Genomic DNA, 26,087 nt, shown 5'->3' with positions numbered 1-26,087 from the left:
CAAATCAGGGTCATCATACATGTTTGCCAGGCTGGCCTCAGAGGTGTGGAGTGAGGTTTATATAAACTGAAAATTATTAAAGACACAAAACTATTATTCAGCCATTAAACCTGTAGCCATCTGAGGGCTGGGAGAAGGGAGACATGGGAGAGCATAAAAGCAGTCCACAGATCTCAGAGGGCTCAAGAGCTGTGAAGCCAGGTGGGGGTGAATGTGAGAGAGTGCCTTCCTCCCAGCATTACTGTCCTTAGGCCAAGTCCCTTCCGAAAGCGATTTATACCATCATATTTGCCTCTCTGCTCCTGGGCTGCACCCTCCAGGAAGTCGCAGCTTGAACTCCGCTACAGAGGCACCCGTGCTCCCCAGGATACGTTACATCATCCCCAACCATACATTTGTGATTTGTGCCTGCTCGGAAGGCGGGAAGGTAAGCCTCAACTCCAGGGGGCCCTCACATTTCTATGAATAATATCCTGCTGTGGGAATTCTAGGTCCCTAAAGAATTTTAACAGCCACAGAGCACAGAGGACATCGTAGAGAGAGCAAAGGAATCAGTACTGGATCTCTGTTGTATGGGTGACATTGAAGACACAAGTCAAGGGTTCCTAGTCTTCCAAAAACCTCTTCCTGGAAGTAACATGTTGGTGAGCCTTGCTTCTCTGAGCATTAAAAACAGGCATGCCACCTTTCAGCCTTTAAAGGCCAGGACAAGGACCAAAGGGGGTGATATTGCAGCATGAGAATGAGATCCATTATGCATTCCAGCCAGTAAGGTTATACAATTTAATCACAGAAGCAGATGCTTTATTTTTGTCATCATCTATTTTGCCCAATACTTTGGCCACCTGATGGGAAGGGCCAACTCACTCTGAACCTGGGAAAGATTGAGGGCAGGAGGAGAAGAGGGCGACAGAGGATGAGATGGTTGGATGGCATCACCGACTCAGTGGACATGAGTTTAAGCAAACTCCATGAGATAGTGAAGGACAGGGAAGCCTGGTGTGCTGTGGTCTGTGCGGTTGTAAAGAGTCAGATGCGACTTAACAAGACTCAACAACACAATTTTGTTCAGGAGTGTGTGCTCAGTTCCTAAAAGAATGCCTTGGGCTTAAAAACATTTGTCCAGTGATTTGAATGAATTTCGTGCTATGGGTTATGGTCCTATCTCTGAAAGCATGGATTTGGTCTTCACGGGGAGCCTTTTCTAACCCTGTGTAGTTTACAGAGCTATTGAGAGAGTCACTTGTGACTGGCTGGAAACAACTGATAGCTGATGGGCCTTTGGGTTCATAGTACCACCTTCCCTTTCACTCTGACTAGGTGTTCAGACAGAAAAGGACCCTCCAACTAAGGGAGGTAGTCAGACAGAGTAAGGCAGTAAGGAAAGCAAAATACTAATTAGAGCTGACTCACCTCAAATCATAATTGGACCCAAAATGGGCTCCCCTGAAGCAAAAGGTCAACCTGCCATGCCCAAAGGAGCAGTGCCTGCGCGGGTGGGGGTTTTCCGGCACCAGAGACTCTCCCTTCACCCCCCCCCCCCCCCCCCCAGACATTCTCACAGAGCAGAGCTGTGTCAGTGCTCACATGGCCTCGCTCCCCCGCCTCGTCCACGGAGGAACGCACACTGCCTCTCACTCAGACATCACCTGGTCTCCCTTCTCACCAGTTATCTCACACACAGACACTGCCTTTGACATCTGCGAGGGAACACTCACTCACCCAGAATTTCCAGGCTCTGGGCTCTGGTCACTCTCCTGTTTTCCTCCTCTGCCCCCACCCCCTTCTCCTCCACGGCTCAGGTGGGAACAACTTGGAAGGGCCCGCCTTCAGGCAAAGCAGTGGCAGCTGCTGCCTGTCTTCAGATCAGACCACTGACTCTCGTGGGGAGGGGCGTGGTTGCCAAACCCGGGGAACGAACTCTCTGGGGCAAGTCCACCTTTCCTTCGTCTGCAGCTCAAACACTAATTCTCCTTTTTCTCCATTGCTGGAGTGGGTTCGAGGAAGTCAGTGCAGCTGACTTGAGGGTAAGAGGTAGGGATGGGCGGATCCCCCTGATTGTTAAGATTTCAAAAAGGTGGTTTTTAGCCCAGAACTCACTTCTGGGGACCCGGTATCTAGACCACCTTTCCAGAAATGCAGGGTTCTCCGAGAGCCAAACCCAAGAGGCCATCCCAGATTGCGTTTAGAGAGGGGCGGCTCTCTAAACCCAAAAATCTCCCACCAGAGCTGGCTCCAGTGTGGAGACCCCGGAGGTCCTAGCGTCGCTCACGGGGCTTCCAGGCTGCTAAGTGGGGACGGGGCGGAAGGGAGTGCTGCCTTCTCCGCGGGGAATGCTAGGGCAGTGCGCTCGGAGCCCGGGAGGTGCTGAGACGCGGTGACCGGGCCCCGGTGCAAGGCACGCAGAACGCAAAGGTCCGGCGACTGCGCGGGGCACAGCCCCGGCGGGCACTGACGGCGCGAGAGCGTGCGCGCGTGCGTGTGCGCCCCCGCCGGGCCTCGGCTCTGCCCGCGCGGCCAGCTGCGCCGGTCTGTCTCCTCTCCGCAGGACTTGGGGAGAGGCGACTCTAGCCTGGTCTTTGGCAGAGGAGGCCCCCTTCCCTCCGGCTACACCGATCAATAAGCCACACCAGCCCCGCGTCCCGGGAGTCCTCCGGCCGCCTTGGGCCGGGGTCCTTCCGGCTCCATCCCGCCCCGCCCGCGCTCGCCGGCCCCGCCCCCGCTTCTCCCGCCGCTCTCGTGCGCGCCTCGCTGCGCCTCTGCGCTCCGCTCGTTCTCCCCTCCTCGCCTTCCCCGGTCTCCCGGTTCCCTGTCTTCTTCTCTGCTCCATCGAGGGGGGAGCTGCCGGGGTGGAAGAGGAAGACCGGGTCATCAGTGAGCAAGTTCGGTCCCTGGACAACTCCCGTGCCAGGCCGCCGCTGGGCTCGGCTGCAACCTGTTCCTTCCTCGCCCAAGTGCTCGCCCGCCCGCCCGCTCGCTCCCGCCCTCTCCCCGGCGCAGCCGCGGATCGCTGTTGCATGCTGATCCGGGGAGGCGGCGGCGGCGGCGAGCGCTCCGGAGGATGCTGGCACTCGGGCTTCGCTGCTCTCTGGATGCTTTTCAACTTCTCTCCCAAGCGCAGGAGCTTTGAAGTCATTTGTCCCTCTCCGGTTGGATCGACTTCTTATTTTGATATTTTGGGCGTTGCGGTTTACGCAGGAACCTCAATACCGCTCTCCTCCCTCCCTCCCTCTCTCCTTCTCCACCTTTGGATGCGTCTGTGCTGGCAGGTTTAAAGACCCAAGTCTTGGTTGTGGAATTTCTTAGATGGACTTGCAGGGGCCGGCGTTATAAAGCATGTCACCGTAACCTCGTCCTTGTCTTTTTTTTTTTTTGAAAAGTTCTTTTGTTTTCATTTTTCCCCTCCCCCATCAGTAAATTACCAAACTGTTACCTAGCGGGCCGGTGCCTGCCTCTCTCCCAGAACTAGGTGGTGCGTCTACCAGAAGAGGAGCTATGTTTGAAGAGCAGCCTACTCCACCCCTCTTCTCTCCAGTCCCTGAACGCCACCACACACTGGCATTTTGAAAAAAAAAAAAAAATTGTCTCCAGAAACGGAGCACCCCCCAGCTCTCCCCCCCCTTTTTTCCTCCTTGAGGAATGGAGCTTCGCAGAGGTTGCATTTAGATTCAACAGTTCAGAGCGGCGGGGTTGCTGCTGCCGCCTCTCCGAAGAGCTCGCGAGGCTCCCCGAGGCGGTGGTCCCTGTGCCCGTCTGGATGCGGCTCTGAGACTCCGTGTATCTTTCTGCTTGTTGCTGTGTGCGGGTGTGCGGCCACGATCACCTTTGTGTGTCTTCTGTCTGTTTAAACTTCAGGATGGCTCGCTTCGGGGAGGCGGTGGTCGGCAGGCCGGGGTCGGGCGATGGAGACTCGGACCAGAGCAGGAACCGGCAAGGAACCCCCGTGCCGGCCTCAGGGCCGGCGGCCGCCTACAAGCAGTCGAAAGCGCAGAGGGCGCGGACTATGGCTTTGTACAACCCTATTCCCGTCCGGCAGAACTGTTTCACCGTCAACAGATCCCTGTTCATCTTCGGAGAAGATAACATTGTCAGGAAATACGCCAAGAAGCTCATCGATTGGCCATATCCTTTCTTGCCCACCATTACTCCCCTCTCCCCTTTGCATTTCTTCGGGTAAGGGGGGAAGCCTAGCATGGAATTTGCCCCCCATCCCTTTCCTGGTGCCGATTTGCCCCTTTGCTGAAGTGCACTCTATACTTTGGTGCATCTAAGAGGCAAGCATGGTGCCGTAGAAACTGATGTGGGCACTAGTTTTTCAAGGTAAGACTTTTGGTTTCTGATTTTTCCTCCGTGAAAGTCTCCAGCATTCCTGGGTGCATGGTGTTGCAGTGTTTGCCCCTTTTGGGGCTGGGCTTGATTGGATTCTCGGCCCCCTGGTCCCTTCCCAAGCTGCATAGAACGGGTTGCCTCTAATCTCAGGATTTTCTTTCATACTCAGCCCCCTACCGTCCCTTGAAGCCATCCCCTTTGCCCCCATCCCCACCAGCTGGGAAAACACCTACTCTGCCTGGAGGAAAGTCGAAGCTCTGTGAGGATTTATCAGCTTAGGAGCTTCAAGAGCTCGGAGCCCAAACGCTGTAGACACATTGACAAATGGATAAATAACGCAAGCGTTTGGCCTGGGACCCAGCTAACTGCTGGGGATTGAGTTTAAGTTCTGCTGGAAGAGGAGTGAGTGAGTGTGTCCCAGGAGGCAGTCTCTAGTGACACAACCCAACAGCTCAGAGTTCGGGTGCTCTTCTCAGTCATGGCAGAGCAGCTCATCAGGGCCCATCCTTTCCTTAATCTGGGTTGGGTACTCCTGCCTCTTCAGGCTTGACCAGCTGAGTGCCTTCCCCATTCCCAGGATCCAGGCAGACCTGCTGGGCCTGAATTCATCAGCGGAGGGCTGCATCAGCTGAGCCCAGAGGTGTGCAAGCAATCGTCTCTCTCTAGCTCCATAGGAACTGCTCTCCACAAAGATCTGTTGGTGGCAGTGTTAGGGTGAACGGCAGAGAAGGAGCTCCTTGGCAGGTTTAGTGAAGCGCATCCAGTGCAGGCTGCTGATGAGGCATCTCACGGCCTCGTTCTTCACTAAGAATATGGGCATCTGGCAAGGTCTTTAGGAATCAGGGGCTGCTGGTGAGGGAATGAGTAGGGAGCAAGCTGGAGGGGGGGTGGATTATATACGGGGGTAGGCTTGGAGACATGGGACTTTGATGCTCTTGGAGACATTTCTTGGGAGGGATGCACCTGCAAAAAGAGGCCACTCCTCGTCTTCCTTCGCCTTCCTTCCCCCACCCCCAATCTCTAGGTGTGCATGGGGAGGCAGCTGGAGCCACCTTGGGTCTCCAGTATCCTGGAAGCTCGTGGCTTGCCCACCTTGGGGTCTGGGCATCTCGCTGCTGCCCCCACCCCAGCCTCTGGCCTTCGTTTCCTTCCTCCCTAGGTCTCTGCCTCAGCCGCACCGCGATTGGCTGGCGTGTGGGGCTTCTAGGGAGCACCCCTCATTAGAAACGGGGGAGCATCTCTAAGCAGACACTCTTCCTGCTGCAGCTCGCACCCCTCCCCCCCCTTCTTGCACTCCCCTCTCCCTCCCACCCCCACAGAGTGATCCTGGGGCCAGCCGGTGCCAGAGTTAAACCTGTCTGGGGTGAGGGGACGGGCAAGGGGGAAGGGTCCGGCCCCTGCAGTCCCGCCCGACCGGTCCGCTGCACAAAGCGACAGCTTTCATTGTGTTTCGTGCTGCGGCTGGCTGCGAACACTCCGCGAGCCAGGTCCCTACAGATTTTCCCGGCAGGCACCCCGTTCCTCGCCCGCCCATCTTCTACAATTCTCCAAAATTTCCCACCCACCTTGTGCTGCTTTACAGCGCGCCTCTCTTAGGGGCGTGTTTACCCAGACAGGCGCCCTCCCGTTGCCAGGCGGTAGACAAAGCCGCCCAGCCGCCCCGCGGGTGGCAGTGTGTGCCCGTGGCCAGCTTTGGCACCTCGGACGGCACCCCGTAACTCCCCTCGCGGCCTGGGCTCCACCGTCCCTCCGGGTTTAGCACCTCGGGCACTTCCGGCGCGGCCCAGGCTCCCGGGCGGGGAAATTCAGCACGTTTCCTACACCACGAGGTCGCTGCTTTTCACGTTTTCTCTTCCGCTGCGAAGACGCCCCCTTTCTAGCAGGCGTTGCGAGCAGCACAAGGTGTGACTGTGGGTTTCACTGCTCTCTTTCCATGTCTTTGGCCAGATTGCGCCAAAAAGTCAAGAGAGACAGTAGGGAGTTAATTTCAGCATCCTGCTCAGTGCCTTGGCCCTGAGCCCTATCCCAGTGGTCCCTTCCACCCCATTGTTGGAAGTTTCGCAGTGGTTCTACTGCATGCAGGCTGTAACAGTGATCGGAGAACATCTGCTAAGGTGTGTAGAGGAGCCCTGTTGGCAAATTTAAAATACACCATGTTTGTTTTTTATTCCTGGCTGTATAGTGTAATTGACTAATATATATTCCCTCTGGTGGTGACCATGTGGAAACATTGCATTTCTGGGGGTTCTGCGTGTGCTGTAATAGGGCATCTAAGTTCCTAGTCTCACCTCTCTTCCTTTCTAATTACTTTCCGGAATTACATTCCTTCTTCTTACTGGGAGTCATTGTGAGCACTGGTTTACCAGCAAAGCTTTGGAGCTCAGCTGTCTGGGTTCAAATCTCAGTTCCTTCACCAGCCCTGTGACCTTGAAAAGTTACTTTTTTTTCTCTGTGACTCAGTTTCCTTATCTGTGAAGTGAGGACGATAATAATGAGTTACTGGGAGAATTAAATGAATTAATATATGTCAGGTTCCTAGAGCACTGCCTAATTACCTGATAAATATTAATAGAGTCCTTAAGAAATTTTAGCATACCAAAGGGAGTGACCTTAGTTCTTGGTGAACTAAGTCTTCTAGGTTTTTGCCTCCCACAGACAGCAAGGGCAGCATCCTCATCACCTAGGGGCTTGTTAAAAATTCAGAATTCCAGATGCAGAGAAGAAACCAGTGGTTATCACAGGGGAGAGGGGCAGAGGGAGGGGTAAAATAGGTGAAGGGGATTAAGAGGTTCAAACTATCAGTTATTTTAAATAAGACACAGGGGTGTAATGTACAACACAGGGAAATATATAAAATACAGTCTATATTTTATAATGGAACTTCCCTGGTGGCTCAGTGATAAAGAATCTGTCTACCAATGTAGGAGACATGGGTTTGATCCCTGGGTGGGGAAGATGCCCTGGAAAAGGAAACGGCAACCCATTCTAATATTCTTGCCTGGGAAATTGCATGGACAAAGGAGCCTGGTGGGCTACAGTCCACAGGGTTGCAGAAGAGTTGGACACAACTTAGCAACTAAACAGCAACATATTTTGTAATAACTTTGTACAACATGCTATCTATAAAAATATCAAATTGCTCTGTTGTACACCTGAAGCTATTATTGTAAATCAACTATATTTCACTTAAAAGCAGTTCGGAATCCTGAGCAACGCTACAGATTTACTGAATCAGAATCTGCATTTTAGTAAGATCCTCAGGTGATTAGTATGCCCATTTGTTTGGGAAATGCTTCTGTGCTCTACGTAGGGCCAGAATTTCACAGGATGTAAGATTCAGGACACACGTCAAGACCTGTTTTGAACTGTCATATTCACATGCAACATGCTTGAGGATTTTGATTATTCATGCAGTGCACCTTCTGAGATAAATATATTTGTTTTTGGCTGCAGAAAGTCACTGGAGAACCAGGAGTTGTTCAGTCGCTCAGTCATGTCCAACTCTGTGACCCCATAGACTACAGTATACCAGGCTTCCCTGTCCTTCAGTATCTTCCAGAGTTTGCTCAGACTCATGTCTGTTGAATCGGTGATGATCCGGCCATCTCGTCCTCTGTTGTCCCCTTTTGCTCCTGCTAGGAGGAGAGCTAGGAGGATAATGTATAATTCTGTGTGCTGTGTTAGTGGTTTCTGATCACTACATTTTACTGGTCTTTAATCACATTGGGCTGAAAAGTTAAATATAAGGAATGATGTAACTTATACTTGGGGGATTCTCTGATTTGGATGGAGGGTGGTAACCTTATCCAGTTATTAATTGGGAAGGTCTTGTACTTGTGGAAAAAAGTGCCTAGGATAACCAGATTTGGCATGAAAAATGGTGGCAGGTCAACAGCCCACTCTGAATATGTTTCATTTTTCTTGGAAGCTACATCTGCATAGGGAGATAATTTTATTTTCTTATGGCACTCTCTTCTGCAGTGGATACCATAACCTTTTTGAAAATGTTAATCTGATTTAAAATGTGGTATTACATTTTACATGATTCTTCTTTGCTTTCTTGCTCATCTAATAGATCTAACAAAAGGGTTCCCTTTTTCTCAGGGAACTGGCTGCTCTGAATGTCACCCTGCATTTACTGTGTTGTGTGCTTCCTGGCGCTAACCCTTCTGTGCCAGGGCCGGTTGCCCTGTAGACCTAGAGAGTCTCGCTCATGGTTTGTGAGATGCTCCCCACACATTTTTGCTTTTCCAGGTTAAAAGAGGAAAGAAATAAATGGCATGTCTGACTTTGTGCCATTGAGGAGCAGTGGGGGACTTCTCCCCCACTGATGGCGTGGGTCAACTCAGCAGGGGAGCACATGTTTCATGTGGAAATGAACATGGTTTAAAGTAGGAAGATCAAATGTGTTTTTAGCCACTGAGCTAATCAAGCTCATTGTAATGAACCTGCGGATATTCACTCAGGATTTCTTATTGTAGAGAAGTTCATTATAGCCCCAGAGAACTCTGGCTTGAGTCTGAGGTTATGTGCTGTATTGTGGAGAATTTCCCACTGTCAATTGTCCATTATTTTTGGAGGATTTTGGTGAAGATTCCTGAGAGCTTTAGTATTATGGCGTATACCTTTCTCCTGCTTTGTTGCCCATAAATATATTGCGCCTTGAAAGATAGTAGACTGCAATCCTGGCAAGAATTTCAGGTTGGATGTAACTTCAGTGGCTCATGAGTCAGATCACCTTGATTAGGGCAGAGGCTGGCAGTTAACAAGAACAGAGTCTGTAATTGTATGCTATGATCAGATAATGCAGAGAGCCTTCCCATCTTCTGTGTACCTGGACAAGGCGGCAGTGAAACAGAGAGCGACTGTAATTGGCACTGAGGCTACAGGATAAAGGTCTTCATTTGCTGAAGCTCCGAGGACCATCTCCACGTTGCCCAGTGACTTTGCCCTTGAAATAAGTTGTGAGAAATACTTCCTCCGGAAACTAGGCTGGGACTTGTCGAGGGGACTATTTGTAGTTGGGAGGTAGCCTGGAAAGCAAGTTGGAGTGAAGGAGTTTGACAGAAATGAAATGACTTGAAGATGGAGACAAAAATATCCTGGCTGTGATAGTTTTGTCTCTTGGTTTGCATGTCATTTCCCCACTTTCCTCCACTTGCTTTCCCTGTGCTAGGTAGGTGCAGTGCACCCAATGCATTAGAGGAGGAGGAAAAAAGGAGAACAGGCCTTCTTTTTTATCTTCTTCTGAAAGATCCAGACTCTGGGATTAGTAGCTAGAGCCAAAATTGCTTATCTCTTTTTAGCTGCTGCTGTAAAAAATGTAGGTGTTTTTTTTCTTTTCCCCTCAAACTCTACTGCATTTTATTCTCTTTATAGGAACATCTGGTTTCTTTCCATCTTCATATTCTTGGTTGAAATAAAATGCAGTCAAGATGTGCTAAACTCTCAGAACTCTCGCAGACTCTTTGGCTCTGTGTGTGCCGTCAGCTCATCAGGAGCCTCCTTCTTGTCATCTGCAGGGCTGCCTGGGAAACTGCAGCTTCTCAAGCCCGGCCATGTGGTCCAGCTCATCAGAGGCAACTGTACTGATCTAATTTTGTTTATCACTGACCACAAAGACTTGAAAGGGGGAACTCACACGTGACTGTAATTAATACCCTTTTATTCAAGGAGAGAGAGACCAGGTCCTTCTCTTAACTTTCTGTTTCTGCCCAGTCCTCCGCCCTTTTCATCTTTCTATATTTCTCCCTCTCATTTTTAGGTTCAGCCTTTGTGAATAATTCATTATATGTGTGGGTTTTTCCTAGGCTTTTTAGAAAAGGAAGGTTATTTGTCTTCCTCTTGGTTATGAGCAAGATCTGTTGCAGAGGGCCAGCTTCACAAATCAGCTTTTCCCTCTAAGTCTTCTGTATTTTTGCAGTGGGACTGGGACATGTGTGAAAGGTAACTGGGGGGAATATCTTTTTAAATAGGCTTTTTTCTTGCAGTTTTTGTAATGATCGCCTCCTCTCCAGTCCTGTTTCACTGGAGTGCCCCATCAGTACGCAGCCTTTCCCTTCCTGTATTCAGAGAACGTGGTTAACGAGAAGATATTTATGTCCCCAAGCACTAGTCACTCTGAATCCTCTCATCCTCCTAGGTATTCACGCTGATAAATGCTGAGCCACTGAACTAAGAAGCAGACTTCTGTAGCTGCTGCCTTTCAAATTCTGGTGTGGATTCATATAGGATTGGAGTGGGGAGCAGACACTGAAATTAGTGTATCATGTATTCTGCTTCCATGAGTATGTGGCTTCTAAAGCAGTCTCTTTCAAAGAGGGATAAAAATGCCAGGGACCTCTATCAAGGCTTCTCCTTGCAAACATTCCAAATCTACACAGAGAGGGCTGGTGGAGTGCGGTGGTGGGGGGTGGGGGTGTCATCAGCCTTGTTGTCAGCATCGTCCTTGATTGAGAACAGAAAATATAGCCCAAAGTGTTTAGGCTCCTCCGAGTGAGTGGCCCCTTAGGTGTTAAGCTTACTTCAGAGTGCTGTCTATGGTGTATTTTTGACTGCTGAGCACCCAAAGAATGTTTGGGGCTTCCCAGGTCATGCAGTGGTAAAGAAGCTGCCTGCCAAAGTAGGAAATGCAAGAGATACTGGTTTGATTCCTGGGTTGGGAAGAATCCCTGAAGTAGGAAATGGCAGGCAACCCACTCCGGTATTCTTGCCTGGAAAATTCCATGGACAGAGGAGCCTGGCAGGTTATAATCCATGGGGTCACAAGAGTCAGACACAATTGAGTGACTGAGTGCGTGCAAGCGCAAACACACACACACAAAGAATATTTACTGAATTTTCTGTTCCCTACATCTTTGACCAACCTTCGGCTACAGACTCTTAACCCTATTTATGAGCCCCTGTGTCCTCATGTCTGGAAAGCAAGGAGCAGCCAGAAGATATATCCTTAAGAGGCAGGAATGGGCCAGATTAAGGAGCACAGCAGTAAATGACTTTAAAAGCGTCCGTATCTGTTCCATCCTCGACCCTGTCCCTGGCACTGCGGTAGTTTACCCCCTAGGCACTTCCTCTTGTATTGGAATTTTGAGTTCTAAGTTTGTTGGACTGAACAGTTCCACTCTCCGCCGTTTTGGACTGTTTTAAAGGCCTGCAATGGATGCATTCGTAAAGCAGTTCATCCCAGAGGCAGGTGGGCAGGGGTTGAGGATGTAACTGCAGGCTGGGCTCCAGGTCTAGGCTCCTGTGGTCCAGCGGTGTGAGTGGCTTCAGGGCAGGGCCCTCCTGTGCCAAGTGTGGTCGTTTTGCCTGTGGGTGGTTGATTTGAATTGCTGTTGCAACTCTGCATAATTTTGAGGCTTTTTTTGGCTGCATTTGGTCCCGCTGCATTTTTGCGGCATCTCTTTCCCCTAAACGCTGGAGAATTTGGAAAGCCTGTCTCAGATGTATGCACTGGCTTTCTGAAGGCTTGTGTCAATAAAGCCAGATGGTGACAGTGGGGTGGGATGTCACTTTTATTCTCCTCCTCCCCATTTGGGGGAGATGAAAAAGATGTGGCCAAACAGTAGGTAACAGGTTAGAGGGGAGAAGTGCTGTGGTTGGTGAGGTTTGTCAGTGATTTGACTCAGTTGTCATTTCCGCAGCCAAGACACAAGGGGTCCTCAGTGACCTCCGGGACCCAGAGAAGAGCCTCTGCAAACCAGCGAGAGGACGAAGTTCCTGCTCTCCAGTCTTTCCCAGCCTTCAGCTCAGTTTTAGGTTTGAAGTGTTTCAAACTTTCTGTGCCTCTTTGTCAATTTCCACACCATTGTCTCTCGGGGCTGGTCAGAGTCAAAAAGCATGAAATAGATTTTCAGCAGTCAGTCATTGACGTCCTGGCCATTTCCAGCTGTGTGCTGTTGGAAACTCTCTCACTCCAGCTCCATCAGGGATGTTTCTTTTCTGCAGGTGATTTCTATCAGCATCGAGCATCTATTAGCCTCTTTGTGTGGAAGTCATACGTATGCAGTCTGTCAGTTTCATCTCTGCCATTGGTCTTCAAACTTCATTGTGTCTCAGAATTTCCTGAAGGGCTTGTTAAAATACAGATGACTGGATCTCAGTCCTGGAGTTTCCGATTCCCTCCAGAAACTGAAAATTTGCATTTGTCACAAGTTTTCAGGTAACACTGATGCTGCTGGCCTTGGAACCATACTTTAAGAAAAACTGCTGTGCCTGGTGATGTCTTTAAGAGAAGACTAGTCTTACAAATCACCCGTTGAAAATCTCTGTCTCATGTAACAGCCTGAAGCCTTGTTGTTAACAGGGGTTCTTTTGAGTTCTGGTCATGAGTCTTTGAGACTTTCTTTACCAAAATGCAGATGATCTTGGGAGCAGGGACATAGTAAGCTAGTATATGATATTATCAACTTAGTCAGTTCTTCTTTTTCTTTCTGGGCTTATGATTGAGAGCAGTCTCTTAGAACAGGCAAAGGACATGTCCCATTTAATTCCAGCACCTAGCACAGTGTTGGCAGTTGGTGAGTGTTCAGTAATCTGTTGTTGAATGATCAAATTCATCAGTTACTGTTGATTAAACACAAGCATAACTGAAGTGCCTGTTAGTGTCTAGTGTTGTACTGACCAGGTCCTATAGGACCCGGTGTAGCCTGAGTAGGGGGAGAGGAGGATGGTAGGAGGTGGTCAGGGCACTGGATAGCTGGCAGGGGATTGGAGGGTCCAGTTGGAAGTTGGAGGTTGTAAAAAGTATTTTTACCTAATTCAGAAGGTTGGTCAGGGTCGCTTCAGTTTCTGTAACATTCACCACAGGCTGTGCAAAAAGTACACTGTGTCTGTTGTTATCTGGCATTTGCTTGTACAGAACTCTTTATTAATTGGCACTTAGAGATCTATGGTTTAATAACAATTGAGATTTGTACTGATGGTCCCTAGGTACCACAAAATGCTGTGGTGCTTTCTGAATATGATCAACAAAGCATTCATTACATTATGTTCAACATGGTTTGAATGGTGTGTGTACTTTATTGTATTTGGAGCTTTTGCAAATTATAATCCATATTGATTATATAAAGTGTCTCTTTATCAGTTTTTTCCCCATTAAAACCTTCTTCTCCAGTTACACTGGATAACAGGGGAATTTTGACTTTGTTCTAAGAATGAGTCCTTTTTACTCTAGCAATGCTTTGGGACCTAGAGATGGATCCTCATACAATTGTCATAATGTCAGATGGTGGTTAGAACAAAGTCATTATTTTTTAAATGGATTGATATCTCAGCAGGCTTTAGATTTATTGGGCGAGTTTTCCAGCTGACAAGCTGGCATTGCATCTGACTGGCTGTGCTTGGTTCTGTGCGCTTACATTGAAAATGAACCCCCAAAATTTCCAAGAGAGTCTCTAATGAGCATCTCAGCAAGAGGTGATGCTAGTGGTAAAGAACCTGCCTGCCAATGCAGGAGACCCAAGAGACGTGGGTTTGATCCCTGGGTCGGGAAGATCCCCTGGAGGAGGGCATGGCAACCCATTTCAGTATTCTTGCCAGGATAATACTAAGGACAGAGGATCCTGGAGGGCTATAATCCGTAGTGTAGCAAAGAGTCAGACATGACTGAAGTGACTTAGCATAGCACAAGAAGTAGGCAGGTGATACTTTTCCCCAGTTGACTGACTCACCTAACTTTTGTACCTTGGACTGTTCTGTGCTCTGTTATACTCCTGTCTCATTTCTGCTTGATCAAGATAAGAGGATGTTTAGCTTGAAACTGTTCACTGCAGGGTGATGGTCTTTAGATGCTAAAGGCTATGGAACTTTAGAATTGGGATTGACCGGAATGACTGTCTTGACATCCAGATGATTGTTCCTGGAGTATGGGGACAGTTAGATCCCTCTGGTATGGTGTTTTCTTGCTTTCTGTCTTAGAATCACAAATCTCATTGCAATTTTAAGTGATCCTGTAGCCCCTTATTTCCCAAATGTAATACAGTTTTGCAGTACATTTCATTTGGGAGTGGGGGGATTGTCCATGGATCACAATTTTAAAATGCTGACTATGCTAGAAAAGTCCCACATTCTGGGATGTTGGGATGCTGGGCCATTGAAGCCTATAGATACAAGTATGACGGGAACTCCACAAGAAAGAACTACAGATCTATGTTGGTGCGAGTGCATCAGCACGCTGCCATGATGAAACATGCACATTCTAAGCAGCGAGCACTAGGGTAATTCAGGAACTCTTGCTGTATCACCCTGATAGATGACCATCAGGCTTCCAGTGTCAGGGTGCTCTCCCGTTCTTAGAAGACTTAAAGGATAGCAAGTTGAAATACTCTTCCTTATAGTTTCCACCTGTTAGTTATTTTTCCCTCCTTTCCTGTTCTATAAAGCAACACAGACCCAAATCTCCTCCTTGTTCACTTATACTATGAACACAGTACTATAGCACTGAGCACTGCTGCTGGCTAGAACTTTCTGTGATGATGGTTATGTTTTTTTTTTTTTTTACTCATATCATTTATTTTTTTTTTCCATTTATTTTTATTAGTTGGAGGCTAATTACTTTACATCATTACAGTAGTTTTTGTCATACATTGAAATGAATTAGCCATGGATTTACATGTGTTCCCCATCCCGGTCCCCCCTCCCACCTCCCTCTCCACCCGATCTCTCTGGGTCTTCCCAGTGCACCAGGCCCGAGCACTTGTCTCATGCACCCAACCTGGGCTGGTGATCTGTTTCACCCTAGATAATACACATGTTTCAATGCTGTTCTCTTGAAACATCCCACCCTCGCCTTCTCCCAGAGTCCACAAGTCTGTTCTATACATCTCAGTCTCTTTTTCTGTTTTGCATATAGGGTTATCGTTACCATCTTTCTAAAGTCCATATATATGTGTTAGTATACTGTAATGGTCTTTATCTTTCTGGCTTACTTCGCTCTGTATAATGGGCTCCAGTTTCATCCATCTCATTAGAACTGATTCAAATGAATTCTTTTTAATGGCTGAGTAATATTCCATGGTGTATATGTAGATGGTTATGTTTTTATCTGTGCAGTCTAATGCTGTAGCTGCTAGCCACATGTGGCTTCTGAGCACTTGACATGTGGCTGTCGTGACCGAGTGTTAAATTTTGTTTCATTTGAATTAATTCAAATTTAAATAGCCACATGCGGCTAGTGGCCGCAGTACGGGGCAGCAAAAGCAGAAAGTCTGCATAGAGTCAGAAAGTCTGAGTTTCTATCTGGGATCTGTCCATCGTTCGCTTTGTGACTGGACAAGGTTTCCCTAGCTTGGTGCAAAGGCCTTCTTCTGATCCACTCTGCACATGGCATCACCCTGTCTCAGCTGCCATAATGCCCTTCTCTCCCTCTGGGTCAATGTGCTGCCTGAAGGGACCATCTTTTCCCAGGCTTCTGTGCTTGTGCACTTGCTGCTGTCTGTGCCTAGAATGTCTTCTCTCTCTCCCCCGACTGCTCGGCTTTAAGACTGTACTCAAGGTCATTTCCTCCAGGAAGCCTTCTTTGATTTCTCTCAGCAGAGTAAGACCAACTCCCTCCTCCTGGTTCCCACATGATACCTGGTTTATTACTTTATTGTAGTACTTACCCCATAGTTTTGGTATTGGTTTTAAAGCCCTGTAAGTGAGAGCTCAGTATCTTTAAATTACCAGGACATAGAACAGTGCTTATTAATATTGGCATTAAACATGTTTATTTAAATTAAAATAATTTTTTGAAGTTTCTTTTTGTGAAGAAATTGTATTCTAGTTCTAATGACTTGAGGTTGTAGTCATCTGAAAACCTCGGATCTTTTACTATGAATTGATGGCAGAGTTAATTTTCTCTCACACTGTTCTCATTCAATTTAATTTTTGAATGTAGATTCAGGACTCTGAGTTTATTTCATTTTATCTCCTTGCTTCTGGTCCAACAGTCCATCCTGTAGTGATTCTTTTCAAGTGGGGACGGGGAACTAATATTCATTGGGCATCCATGAACTTCAGACTCCATGCATGTTATTATCCACATTTTATATATGGGAAAACTGAGGCTAAAGAAGATTAAGTCAGTTGCCCAACATTATCACCGGCGAACTTGAACCCTCGTGATCTGAATCCAAAGCTTAGGTGGTTTTCATTACACATTGTTTCTAGACCCTTTTCAGGATAGTGAGCCCTCTTAATGTGAGCGCTATGTCAACTGCAGACAGGATGGGCAGGTGCTTTATCCTTTCATTCAAGTAACTGATGGAAATATGGTTAGAATTGGGACCCTCCCTTCTGCTTACCACTAGTACACTGGTCAGTGTTCGTCGACTGTTCAGCTTCTCTCACATTTTCTGAACTTTAATCAGCTGATAGACCTATACCTCATCTGTAAGGATATTAGGCAAAATATCCTTGTCATAGGCTTTGCTGAAATCCATACACACTTTTATACCTATTTCATGCCTGTGCAAAGAATCTGCCTGTAATGTAGGAGTTCTGGGTTCAATCCCTGGGTCAAGAAGATCCCCTGGAGAAGGACATGGCAACCCACTCCTGTATTCTTGCTGGAGAAATCCCATGGACAGAGTAGCCTGGTGGGCTCCAGCCTATGGGGTCACAAAGAATTGGACACAACTTAGCATCTAAACCACCATACATGTGTTAGGCTAGGAAATAACATCTTGCTTTCTCCGAGGTCCATACTGGGTGTTATTCTCAGAGACTCACTTAGACAGTATTTTATTTCTTTACTAGACAGTAGAAGTTTTGAAGTCTGTTATTACAGGAGTTGAAGTGATATTAGACATCAGCTAGTCCAATGCCCAGTTGAGGAAAGCTTCACCTTAGAAGTTAGGATTTACCAGTCTCTGCTTGGAAGCGTTAGTGTGCTAGTTAAAAACATGGCCTTTAGATTCAAGTCTTGGTACCACCTTCCCTACTTCTAGTTGTGTGTCTTGGGGAGTTCACCTTGCTGTGCTTAGAATCCTCAACTGCAAAATGGAAATAGAAATGTTACCCGCAGTGTGTATCTTATAGGATTTTTGTGACGATCAGATGAGATAACACATGTAAAATGTCAGAATAATGTCTGGCACATAGTAAGCCATGAATACATCTTAGTTGTTAGTGTCTAGTTAATTTCAGATGAATCAACATTAAATTTCTGCAGATCAATTTTCCCCTTCTAACAATAATACCATTTGCTTTCTACTGACTTTTGTCGGCTCTCTAACCGGAGCCCTGCCAGATGTTTATGTGGCCTCATGTTGGTTTTGTAACCTCTCTGAGTGTCAGCGTCTTCAGGTGTGAGGTGTAGGTCACCTGCCCTGCTTTGCCTCCCTCCCAAGACTGTTGTAAAGCTTCTGTTCAGTTCAGTTCATTCGCTCAGTCGTGTCCGACTCTTTGTGACTCCATGAATCACAGCACGCCAGGCCTCCCTGTCCATCACCAACTCCCAGAGTTTATTCAGACTCATGTCCATCGAGTCAGTGATGCGATCCAGCCATCTCATCCTCTGTCGTCCCCTTCTCCTCCTGCCCCCAATCCCTCCCAGCATCAGGGTCTTTTCCAATGAGTCAACTCTGCCCATGAGGTGGCCAAAGTACTGGAGTTTCAGCTTCAGCATCAGTCCTTCCAGTGAACACCCAGGACTGATCTCCTTTAGGATGGACTGGGTAGATCTCCTTGTAGTCCAAGGGACTCTCAAGAGTCTTCTCCAACACCATAGTTCAAAAGCATCAATTCTTCAGCACTCAGCTTTCTTCACAGTCCAACTCTCACATCCATACATGACCACTGGAAAAACCATAGCCTTGACTAGACGGACCTTTGTTAGCAAAGTAATATCTCTGTTTTTTTAATACACTATCTAGGTTGGTCATAACTTTCCTTCCAAGGAGTAAGGCGTCTTTTAATTTCATGGTTGAAATCACCATCAGCAGTGATTTTGGAGCCCCCCAAAATAAAGTCTGGCACTGTTTCCACTGTTTCCTTACATCAGCTAATATGTGGCAAAGTCCTTTGTAAAGATGTTAGATATTAGGGACTTTCCTGTAGCTCAGACTGTAAAGAATCTGCCTGCAGTGCAGGAGACCCAGGTTTGATCCCTGTGTTGGAAAGATCCTCTGGAGAAAGAATGACAACCCACTCCATTATTCTTGCCAGGAGAATCCCATGGACAGAGGGCCTTGGCAGGCTATAATCCATGGGGTCGTAAAGACTAGGACATGACTGAATGACTAACAGTACTACTACTACTAACATTTTATTGAGTATTTACTATGTGCCAGATTCTTGTGCTAAGCGTGTCCCGTGGATTACTGCATTTATTCCCCATGACAGTCCTACAGAGATATGCATGCTTGTTTTCTGCATTTCACAGTTGGGAGGATTACATGGAGAGGTTAACTCATTTGCTCAAGATTACACAGTACGCGAGAGCTGGAGGCCTAGATCAGAGCCCGTGCTCTCAACCACCTCAATGAGGTGGTCTGCCCACCAGCCCCTTTTGTTTTTCTTCTCAGAGTTATTGGGTTTACATCTTTAATGTTGCATTAAAAAACACCTACATCCAAACCTGCCTTTTTTCATGCGTCTCTAATGCCAATTTTATACCAACATTGTCTCTGAGGACATGTTTGGATTTACAATTCAGAGAAAAACATCTTTAGGAGCAATAATGTTGCAGAGTTTTCCTAGCAAACTTTGGATGAAAGCAGATAAGATACTCAAAACCATCAGCCTTAGACCAAGGCACTCTGTTTTGTTTTTGTAGACATAATAGTTGGAGGTTTCAGGTGGACTGATTGATGGCGTGTGGAAGGGTCCATCCTAGAACCCTGGCTAGGCCTTTGGGTAGGTTTTCTCTCAGGGGTTTTGGGTCATCTAGCTGCCTCCTCCTCATCTTTTTTCGGGCTTCTGAGTATTTAGGGTCTCTATCTTTGTTCTGTCGGAAAAGGGAGGCAGGATTGGATTCCATGAACTCTGGAAGAAGCTTCTGAAAGGGCAGGAGGGATATGACAGGGAGGGGCAACTTCCATGGCTTGGAGCCCATGGCCATTTGCCTAATGAGCCTGGGGAAGGTCATCTAGCCAGGATACCAGAGGGCATTTTACCTGCAGGAACTGGGTACAGATGTGAATGTGAATGGAGAACTAGGATGTAGGGTGTCTGGAAGCCAGGCTGAAGACTCAGAGGAAATGAGGGAGTGGGCTTTAAAAAAGTGAAAGGAACTGCTTCTTCTTTCTGCTAACTTTGGATTGTATTTGCAAGGGAGTTTGTATTTATGAGATAGCTGAGCCATATGGATGTACAGGGATGCATGTGTTCTCCTGGTCTGTTGATACGAGAGCAGTTGAAGGGCGTGGGCTTGTCTGGAGGTGGGGTGAGTAGGCGGATGTGGTAACATCAGGAGGGGGCAGTTCTGGGGAATATGGGCCCATGTAAATTCAGAGGATCTGGGCATTTTGGCAACCTACTGCTCCTTTCTCATAGATTGTTATGTATGTATTTATTTATTTTGAGGTTACCATCTGCCCTTCCTCCCCCAGAGTTTTATGGATAAAGATGTTCCGTCTTCTCTGGGTAACCTCTTCCCCTGGTGATGATTAGAGAGTAACCAACAAATTCCCACCCCTGAATGTACAGGCTCAGAAAGACTGAGCTCACTTATATCACAAACATCAGTAGGCAGGCTCAAAGGAGCAAAGCGCAGGAGTAGATTCTAGGAAATGAGAACGGTCTCCGCACTTCCACCATGAAGGAGGCTGGCTTCAGAACAACCCTGCACAGTTGTAAAGCGCATCATCTATTTCTCCTCTCTTAACCTTCATTTCTTTTTATTTTCATGTACTTATTTTTGTGTCATTTTACAAGCATCCTGTGGGGACCATGATCTGGGCCTGGAGAGTTTTCTGTGCCTCAGTTTACATCCCTGGCAATGTTGAGAGGAAAGTATTGTATCATTTTAGTTGCTAAATCATGTCTGACTCTTTGCGACTGCATAAACTGTAGCCCACCAGGCCCTATCCATGGACTTTTCCAGGCAGGAATACTAGAGTGGGTTGCCATTTCCTTCTCCAGGGGATCTTCCCAACCCAGGGATTGAACCCACGTCTCCTGCATTTCAGGTGAATTCTTTACTGCTGAGCCACTGGGGAAACCCCTCAGAGGAAACTAACCTTTAATAAACACTTACTGTGTGGCCAGCACTCTAGAGTGTGCATTAGAGACATCCATCACTTTACCCAGGCCTGAGGGAAATAAATATCATTGTCTCTTCTGACAAATGATTAGCCCAGGGTCACAGGAAGACGTGGTCTGGCCAGCTCCATTGACTCTTCTCTTTCCACTGTACTACACTGCCTCGGATCAGACCAGAAGAGTGGCGAGTACTCTTCCCTAACAGAGCATCCTTTTAGGATGACCCTGAACTGCTTGCCTGCATCAGTAGCACCTGCTGGGTATGAGGCTAAACCCATTGAGGAATAAGGAATCAGTAGATGGGAAAAGAGCAAAGATCTCTTCCCCTTCACCACGAAATGGGTCTGTGACAATTTGTGACCCTGTGTCATTGGAATGCGAGTGTTGATTGGAATTGGGGCTCTCTGCTATTTTTGTCTGCTGTCTTCCCCAAAAGCTCTGTTGTCAGACTCTCTTCATCACTCTGCAGAGGACTTTTGATTTGGAAATGCCAGTTCTCCTTTTCTTTTTAATATTAGCATAGAAAGTCCATTTTCTGTTTTCCAGCTCTCAAAAGGTCTATTCTCAGCCCTCCCTTTTCCAGGGCACCCATAGTGTGAGTGATAGTGGGAGGAAGCAACTTTTATGACTTTTTTCCTGAAGTTTCATCTTTTCCCGAATGCTTCTGGCTTTGTGGCTAGTTAAGAAAATGGGGGTTGTAGGGACAGAGGAGCTGCAGAAAAGACTTTACTATCCTAGTAGAGAGTGTAGGAAAGGCTTCCGGTAGGTTTATGAAAAAGCAGCCTTAAGTTCACCCCCAGGCCACCATTTTGAGTTTTCTGACTTTTCATTGACAATCTCATGGAGGTATTTCTAGCTAGTTGTCATGGAGCTTCTGTTCTTGAAAGTTTAGAAATGTTTCCACTGTAGACACTTGAAGGTGTGCCTAGGTGTGCCAGGACTCTGCTTTGGTTGTTGTTGTTGGATGTCCTCATTAATAGCTTCTCCAAAGGTGGCCTCTCCTCCTTTCTGTCTCATTTCCCTTCCCATCATGTTACCTATTAGCACCACAGACTAATAGGATAATTGTTACAGGAACCTAAGAGAAACTCAAATCAAACCCTCATTTATCTGTAAGAAAGCTGAGGGTCAGAGAGGTTAAGTGACTTGCCGCTGGTCTCTCAGTAAGTGATGGAGGCAGGGCTGGAATCCAGTACTCTTGACTCTCAGTTCAGGACTTTGTTTATCACATTTCCTCTGTGCTTTCTTCAATCTTTGTCTACTCATCATCCTTCTATCCCTTCGTTCTCTTTCTGGGATGTTTTCCTCCTGTTCTTAGTTAGCAGGTATATATTTTTAGTGTTTCTCTAGGGCGTTGAAGTCTGGATCATGATTAATAAGAAGGGACTTAATTAAGAAAAAGGAGGAATGGACCAGAGAAGAAAAATTCAAGAGAAGCCAACCAGCACGGATCCAATTGAATCTGTGGATGGGATTGGGAGGCAATCCATGAGAATGGATTATGAGAATGGGAGGCAGTGGTTCAGAACAATGGCTAATATTTCCTTCTCCCAAAATGTTGCTTGAGAATGTTATGAAATGGTAGTGGTTAACAGGCAATGAGCTTCTACCCAGCACGAGGATCACATCTCAGTAGATGGGAGAATGGATGCTCCAGCCTATCTCAGTGTTTTCTGGACTCTTCAGTGGTCCTGAGAGAGTAAACCATCCAGACCCTAACCTTAAGAGAGATGCTCTTGAGAATAGTCAAGTAGGGATGGGGAAGTAAACTCAGTAAAAAGATCCCTTTCTTTTAGAAGCTTCCTCTCAAGCCAGCAAGCCAAGGGAGTTTGATTTGATTGCTCTGTAATAGATTCCTAAGTTTTTTAGGAATCCAGAGAGGTTTCTGGTCCTGGCTCTGGAAGAATCTTATTCCATCTGTGATTTCAGTATCTACATCTATAAAATGAGTGTGCTGGATTAGCTAACCGAACTCTAAGGCACCTTTCATTTCTTACCGAGGCGCCCCTGGGATTCTAGTTTCCTCGTTTGTTATCTCACGTGAGTTGAGGGCATGTTTAGCTATCACTGCCTTCACCATGGAAGGCAGTATTCTTCTCCCTGACTGCACGTGAAAATCAGCCTGAGTCCTTCTGGATATTCTGATACCCACACAGTAGCTGAAATGAATTAAATTAGAATTTCTAAAGATGGGATACCTGTATCTCTAATTTTTAAAAGCCTCCCAGGTGATTGTGCTGTGTAGACAGGCTGAGATCCACTGACAATCTAGAAGAGGAGAGCCTTTACCTGATTTGTTTCTTTGAAATATGCTTTTAATCATATGTCTTGGTTGCTTCCTCTCAGTTGTCTTATAGTCACAGTGATATAGCGGAGGGGCCTCCCAGAATTCAACCTGAGGGAATGGGGTGATTGATTCTTCTGTTTCATGGTGTTGGCAGATGGGTCACCTGTGACTGCTTCTTGCACACATCTGGCTACACAGGTCCCCAGCCTTCTGTGTTAAGGGTGATGCTTCAGACTTCCAGAAGGCAGGTCTACTAGAGGAGCATCTCGAGTCTAAGGGGCAGAGTGAGTCTTGCTGACTCAGGAGGCCCTTGAGCAAGTGACTGAAGATTCATTGGCTTTCTTTCTTCCTGTTTGTTAACTCCTTGTGTGTAGGAGGGTTGTCCAGCTCAACTGCTGTCAAATTTAGGCATCTCTAGTATCCTTGATGGTCTCCTAGGGACATGGAGCTTGCAGTGAGTGGTGTGTGGAACTGGCTAGTCACAGCTTGTGGGTTTCAATTGTGTATATCTCTTCCCAACTCCGTGTGCATGGGTGTCAAGTTGGTAGCTTGAGAGTGCCATGGAGACAGGTTTACACTCCAGAAATTGATACTTGCTACACACCAGGGCTCTTCTCTCTTTAGGGAGGATGGTTTTTAAACATTTATTCATGCAGCACTTAGTTTACGACTTAACAAAATGGTTCGTTTGCTTGTGGAACTTCTCTGAATTGCCTCAGATCTGCCTTTGGGTGGCCGCTCTACCTAGTGGTCTCAGCCTTGCCCTTCGGAAGAACTTAGACAATTTCGGCATCCCCTCTGACAAGCTAGCCCTTCAGATATTTTACAAGAACTATGATCTCTGTCTCCAGTCTTCCTTTTATAAGCTGAGAATCCTTAGTGCTGTCAACATTTTCTCATGTGGTTTGGAGGCTCATAGGTGTCTTTGAATGTTGGGGTGCAAGAGCAGGGTTTTTCGGAAACAAAACAAAACAAAACAAAAAGCTTCTGCCAGAGATGATCTGTGGAGTCTTTCACAGGAGGCTTTTCCTTTTCTTTCTGCATTCAGAGTACCAGCTGAGCCCCACAGAGTCAGTGGGGACGTGGAGTAGGCTACAGTCTTGGGTGCGGTTGCTGATGGCAGCCCACATTCTTTGCCCAAAACACATGTTGCTGCCAGAAAGGCTTGATGGACTTGAATTTGTTAGAATGTCATCAAAACACACATTCTGGTTTCTGAAACAGGTAATTTTCCCACCACTGTTTTGTTTTCCTTCCAGAGGCTTTTAATATTTCCCCTTTCTTTCTTCCCTTTTCTGTAGCATTCAATCATTTGTCTCCTGATCACCAAAACTCTGTGTCGAATGACAGCGTTTTGAGTCCAGGATTCAGCATGACACACAGAAAGGGAATTTGTTAAGGTTTATCCAGCCGTCTGTTAGTGAGAGGAGAGAGAGAGGGAAGCCGGTGCTGGCTGAGTTTCTCAGTCACCACTTCCCATCCTTTTGGAACTGGGACTCAGCTGAGACTGAGCACTGGTTAACCACATTGGCAATGATGTGAGCTTCCTTTCAGTCACTTTATATAGAGGGCAGGGACATGGGAGTGAGATGTGAGTTGTTTGGTCTAAAAGCAATGAAAAGATCAATGCAGCTATACAGCCAACATTGCAGGGTTAGTGCTGGGGATCTTTTGTTTTGAGTAACTGAGTCCATTGACCTCCCTAAGAGAGCAGTGGGCCGTATGGGCAAACAGAAAGCCTTTTGGGGGGTTCTCTGCCTCTTTGCTATGTTCTCAGCATTGCTTCCTTTGTCTTTCATTCATTAGGATTTCAGTCTTTAGGAGTAGGTGTAATGGCATTTCCATCTTCTTGACAGAGAAAGAGGGAAAGAGGTGTGTTCAGGGCTGCCTGTCAGATGGTGAATTTGAACAGAGGCAACTGTTGTCATGGTGATGGTAGGTTGCATCCCACCACTATGGAAACCAAAGTTAAAAAACTGATGTTAAGGCTGGAAGTCACATGACACATTTTTGTTTTGTTTTGTTTTAGAAAAAGAGAAAGGGGTTTGGTTTTTCAATCTTTTTTTTTTTTTTTTTTAAGGCGAGTTGGGTGGTGAGAAAAATTCCACTAAGGGAAGCGATAAGATAATGGAATGGGACAATGCGAAGTATACAGAGCCTTCCACCTCATTTTCCTGCTTGTTAGCAGTGTGTTTCTGCTGTAGTGGGGATGGGAAAGAGAGGACAGATCCAGGATGGATTTCCAGAATTGCAGTCAGAATTGTGTGCTGATTCTTCCATCACAGCAACAGACACTGGGGTTTAGCCCTCCTGCCCTTCAGTGGCTATGTGTCATCCAGCCCATTGATCAGTTTGGGACAGGTACTGGAAACCTAAAAATAAGGACTGAGAAAAGAGAGGAGGGTGGAGTTGAGGGCGTGACTTGCCCCAGATATGAGAGTGGTTCATACATTGATAAATTCAGATGCTTAGCATTGTCTTTCAGGAAATTGAAAAATTTATCAGTAACCCCTCAGAACCCCAAAGAATGCAGTGTCTCTCTTTATTTCCTTTCCTGAATGAGACTTCTTTGGATGCTGTGTCCTGCTGGGTCAGCCACATAAGCAGGTTCAAAGAAGTCCAGAGGGAGCCCATCCGGGAGCATGTTAGCCTCTGGGCCGAGGCTCCCTTGGACCATGACTTACCTCTGAACCTGCCCTTTGACCTCTGAACCTGACCTCTAACCTCTGAACCTAGGTTGGGCAAAGCTGAGAAGGCTTACTGAGAGTGTTAGAAAGCCCTCTTGGCTCACCATCTTTTTATCTCATAGTCACTCCTACTTCATCACATGATCTGGAGAGAAGGTGAAACATCTTTCCAGGAAGGAGAGCTGGCCCCAGGCCTACTAGGGCTGGTTTGGATTTTCTTTTCAGTCTGGGAGGCATTGAAGAACTGTACGCACGGCGTGTGTGGAAAGTCTGGGAGACAGCTATTCCTGTGAGAATACTGGCCTCTCGGGAGGGGCGCAGACAGTGTCTGTAGAGACGATGGTGGTGGCCCTGTCCATGTCTGGGTTTTAGGCATGAGGTCCCGTCTCTGCCCTACTCCTGGTCCCTGCAGGGCAGATGTATCGTTCTCCATGGCCCAGGCAGGGGATATGATCTCACCAGCATTATCTCACTGCATTTCCATCAGGGTCTGTAGGAGCCAGATTCGGACCGCTATGATGGTTCAACCCCTCCCGTTCTTAGCCCTGGCCTTGGGTGTGATGAATGTCCCTTCTAATCACTGGGAAAGATTGCATCAG

At 47.1% G+C, this 26,087-nt stretch overlaps 1 protein-coding gene across 1 annotated transcript in view; it reads left to right on the top strand.

Annotated features, from left to right (window-relative positions):
- CACNA1E (calcium voltage-gated channel subunit alpha1 E) overlaps nucleotides 1-26,087 on the top strand; it is a 520,667-nt gene that overhangs the window by 187,803 nt on the left and 306,777 nt on the right. Inside the window, exon 3 of the mRNA XM_020908964.2 lies at nucleotides 3,856-4,122. Within this exon, the coding sequence (XP_020764623.2) occupies nucleotides 3,856-4,122 (267 nt within the window). The remainder of the gene's footprint in view (nucleotides 1-3,855; nucleotides 4,123-26,087) is intronic.

This window comes from Odocoileus virginianus, chromosome 11 (assembly GCF_023699985.2).
Source record: "Odocoileus virginianus isolate 20LAN1187 ecotype Illinois chromosome 11, Ovbor_1.2, whole genome shotgun sequence".
NCBI classification, from domain to species: Eukaryota; Metazoa; Chordata; class Mammalia; order Artiodactyla; family Cervidae; genus Odocoileus; species Odocoileus virginianus.
The sequence above is the reverse complement of the archived record's forward strand: the minus strand, read 5'-3'. Positions and strand labels throughout refer to the sequence as shown.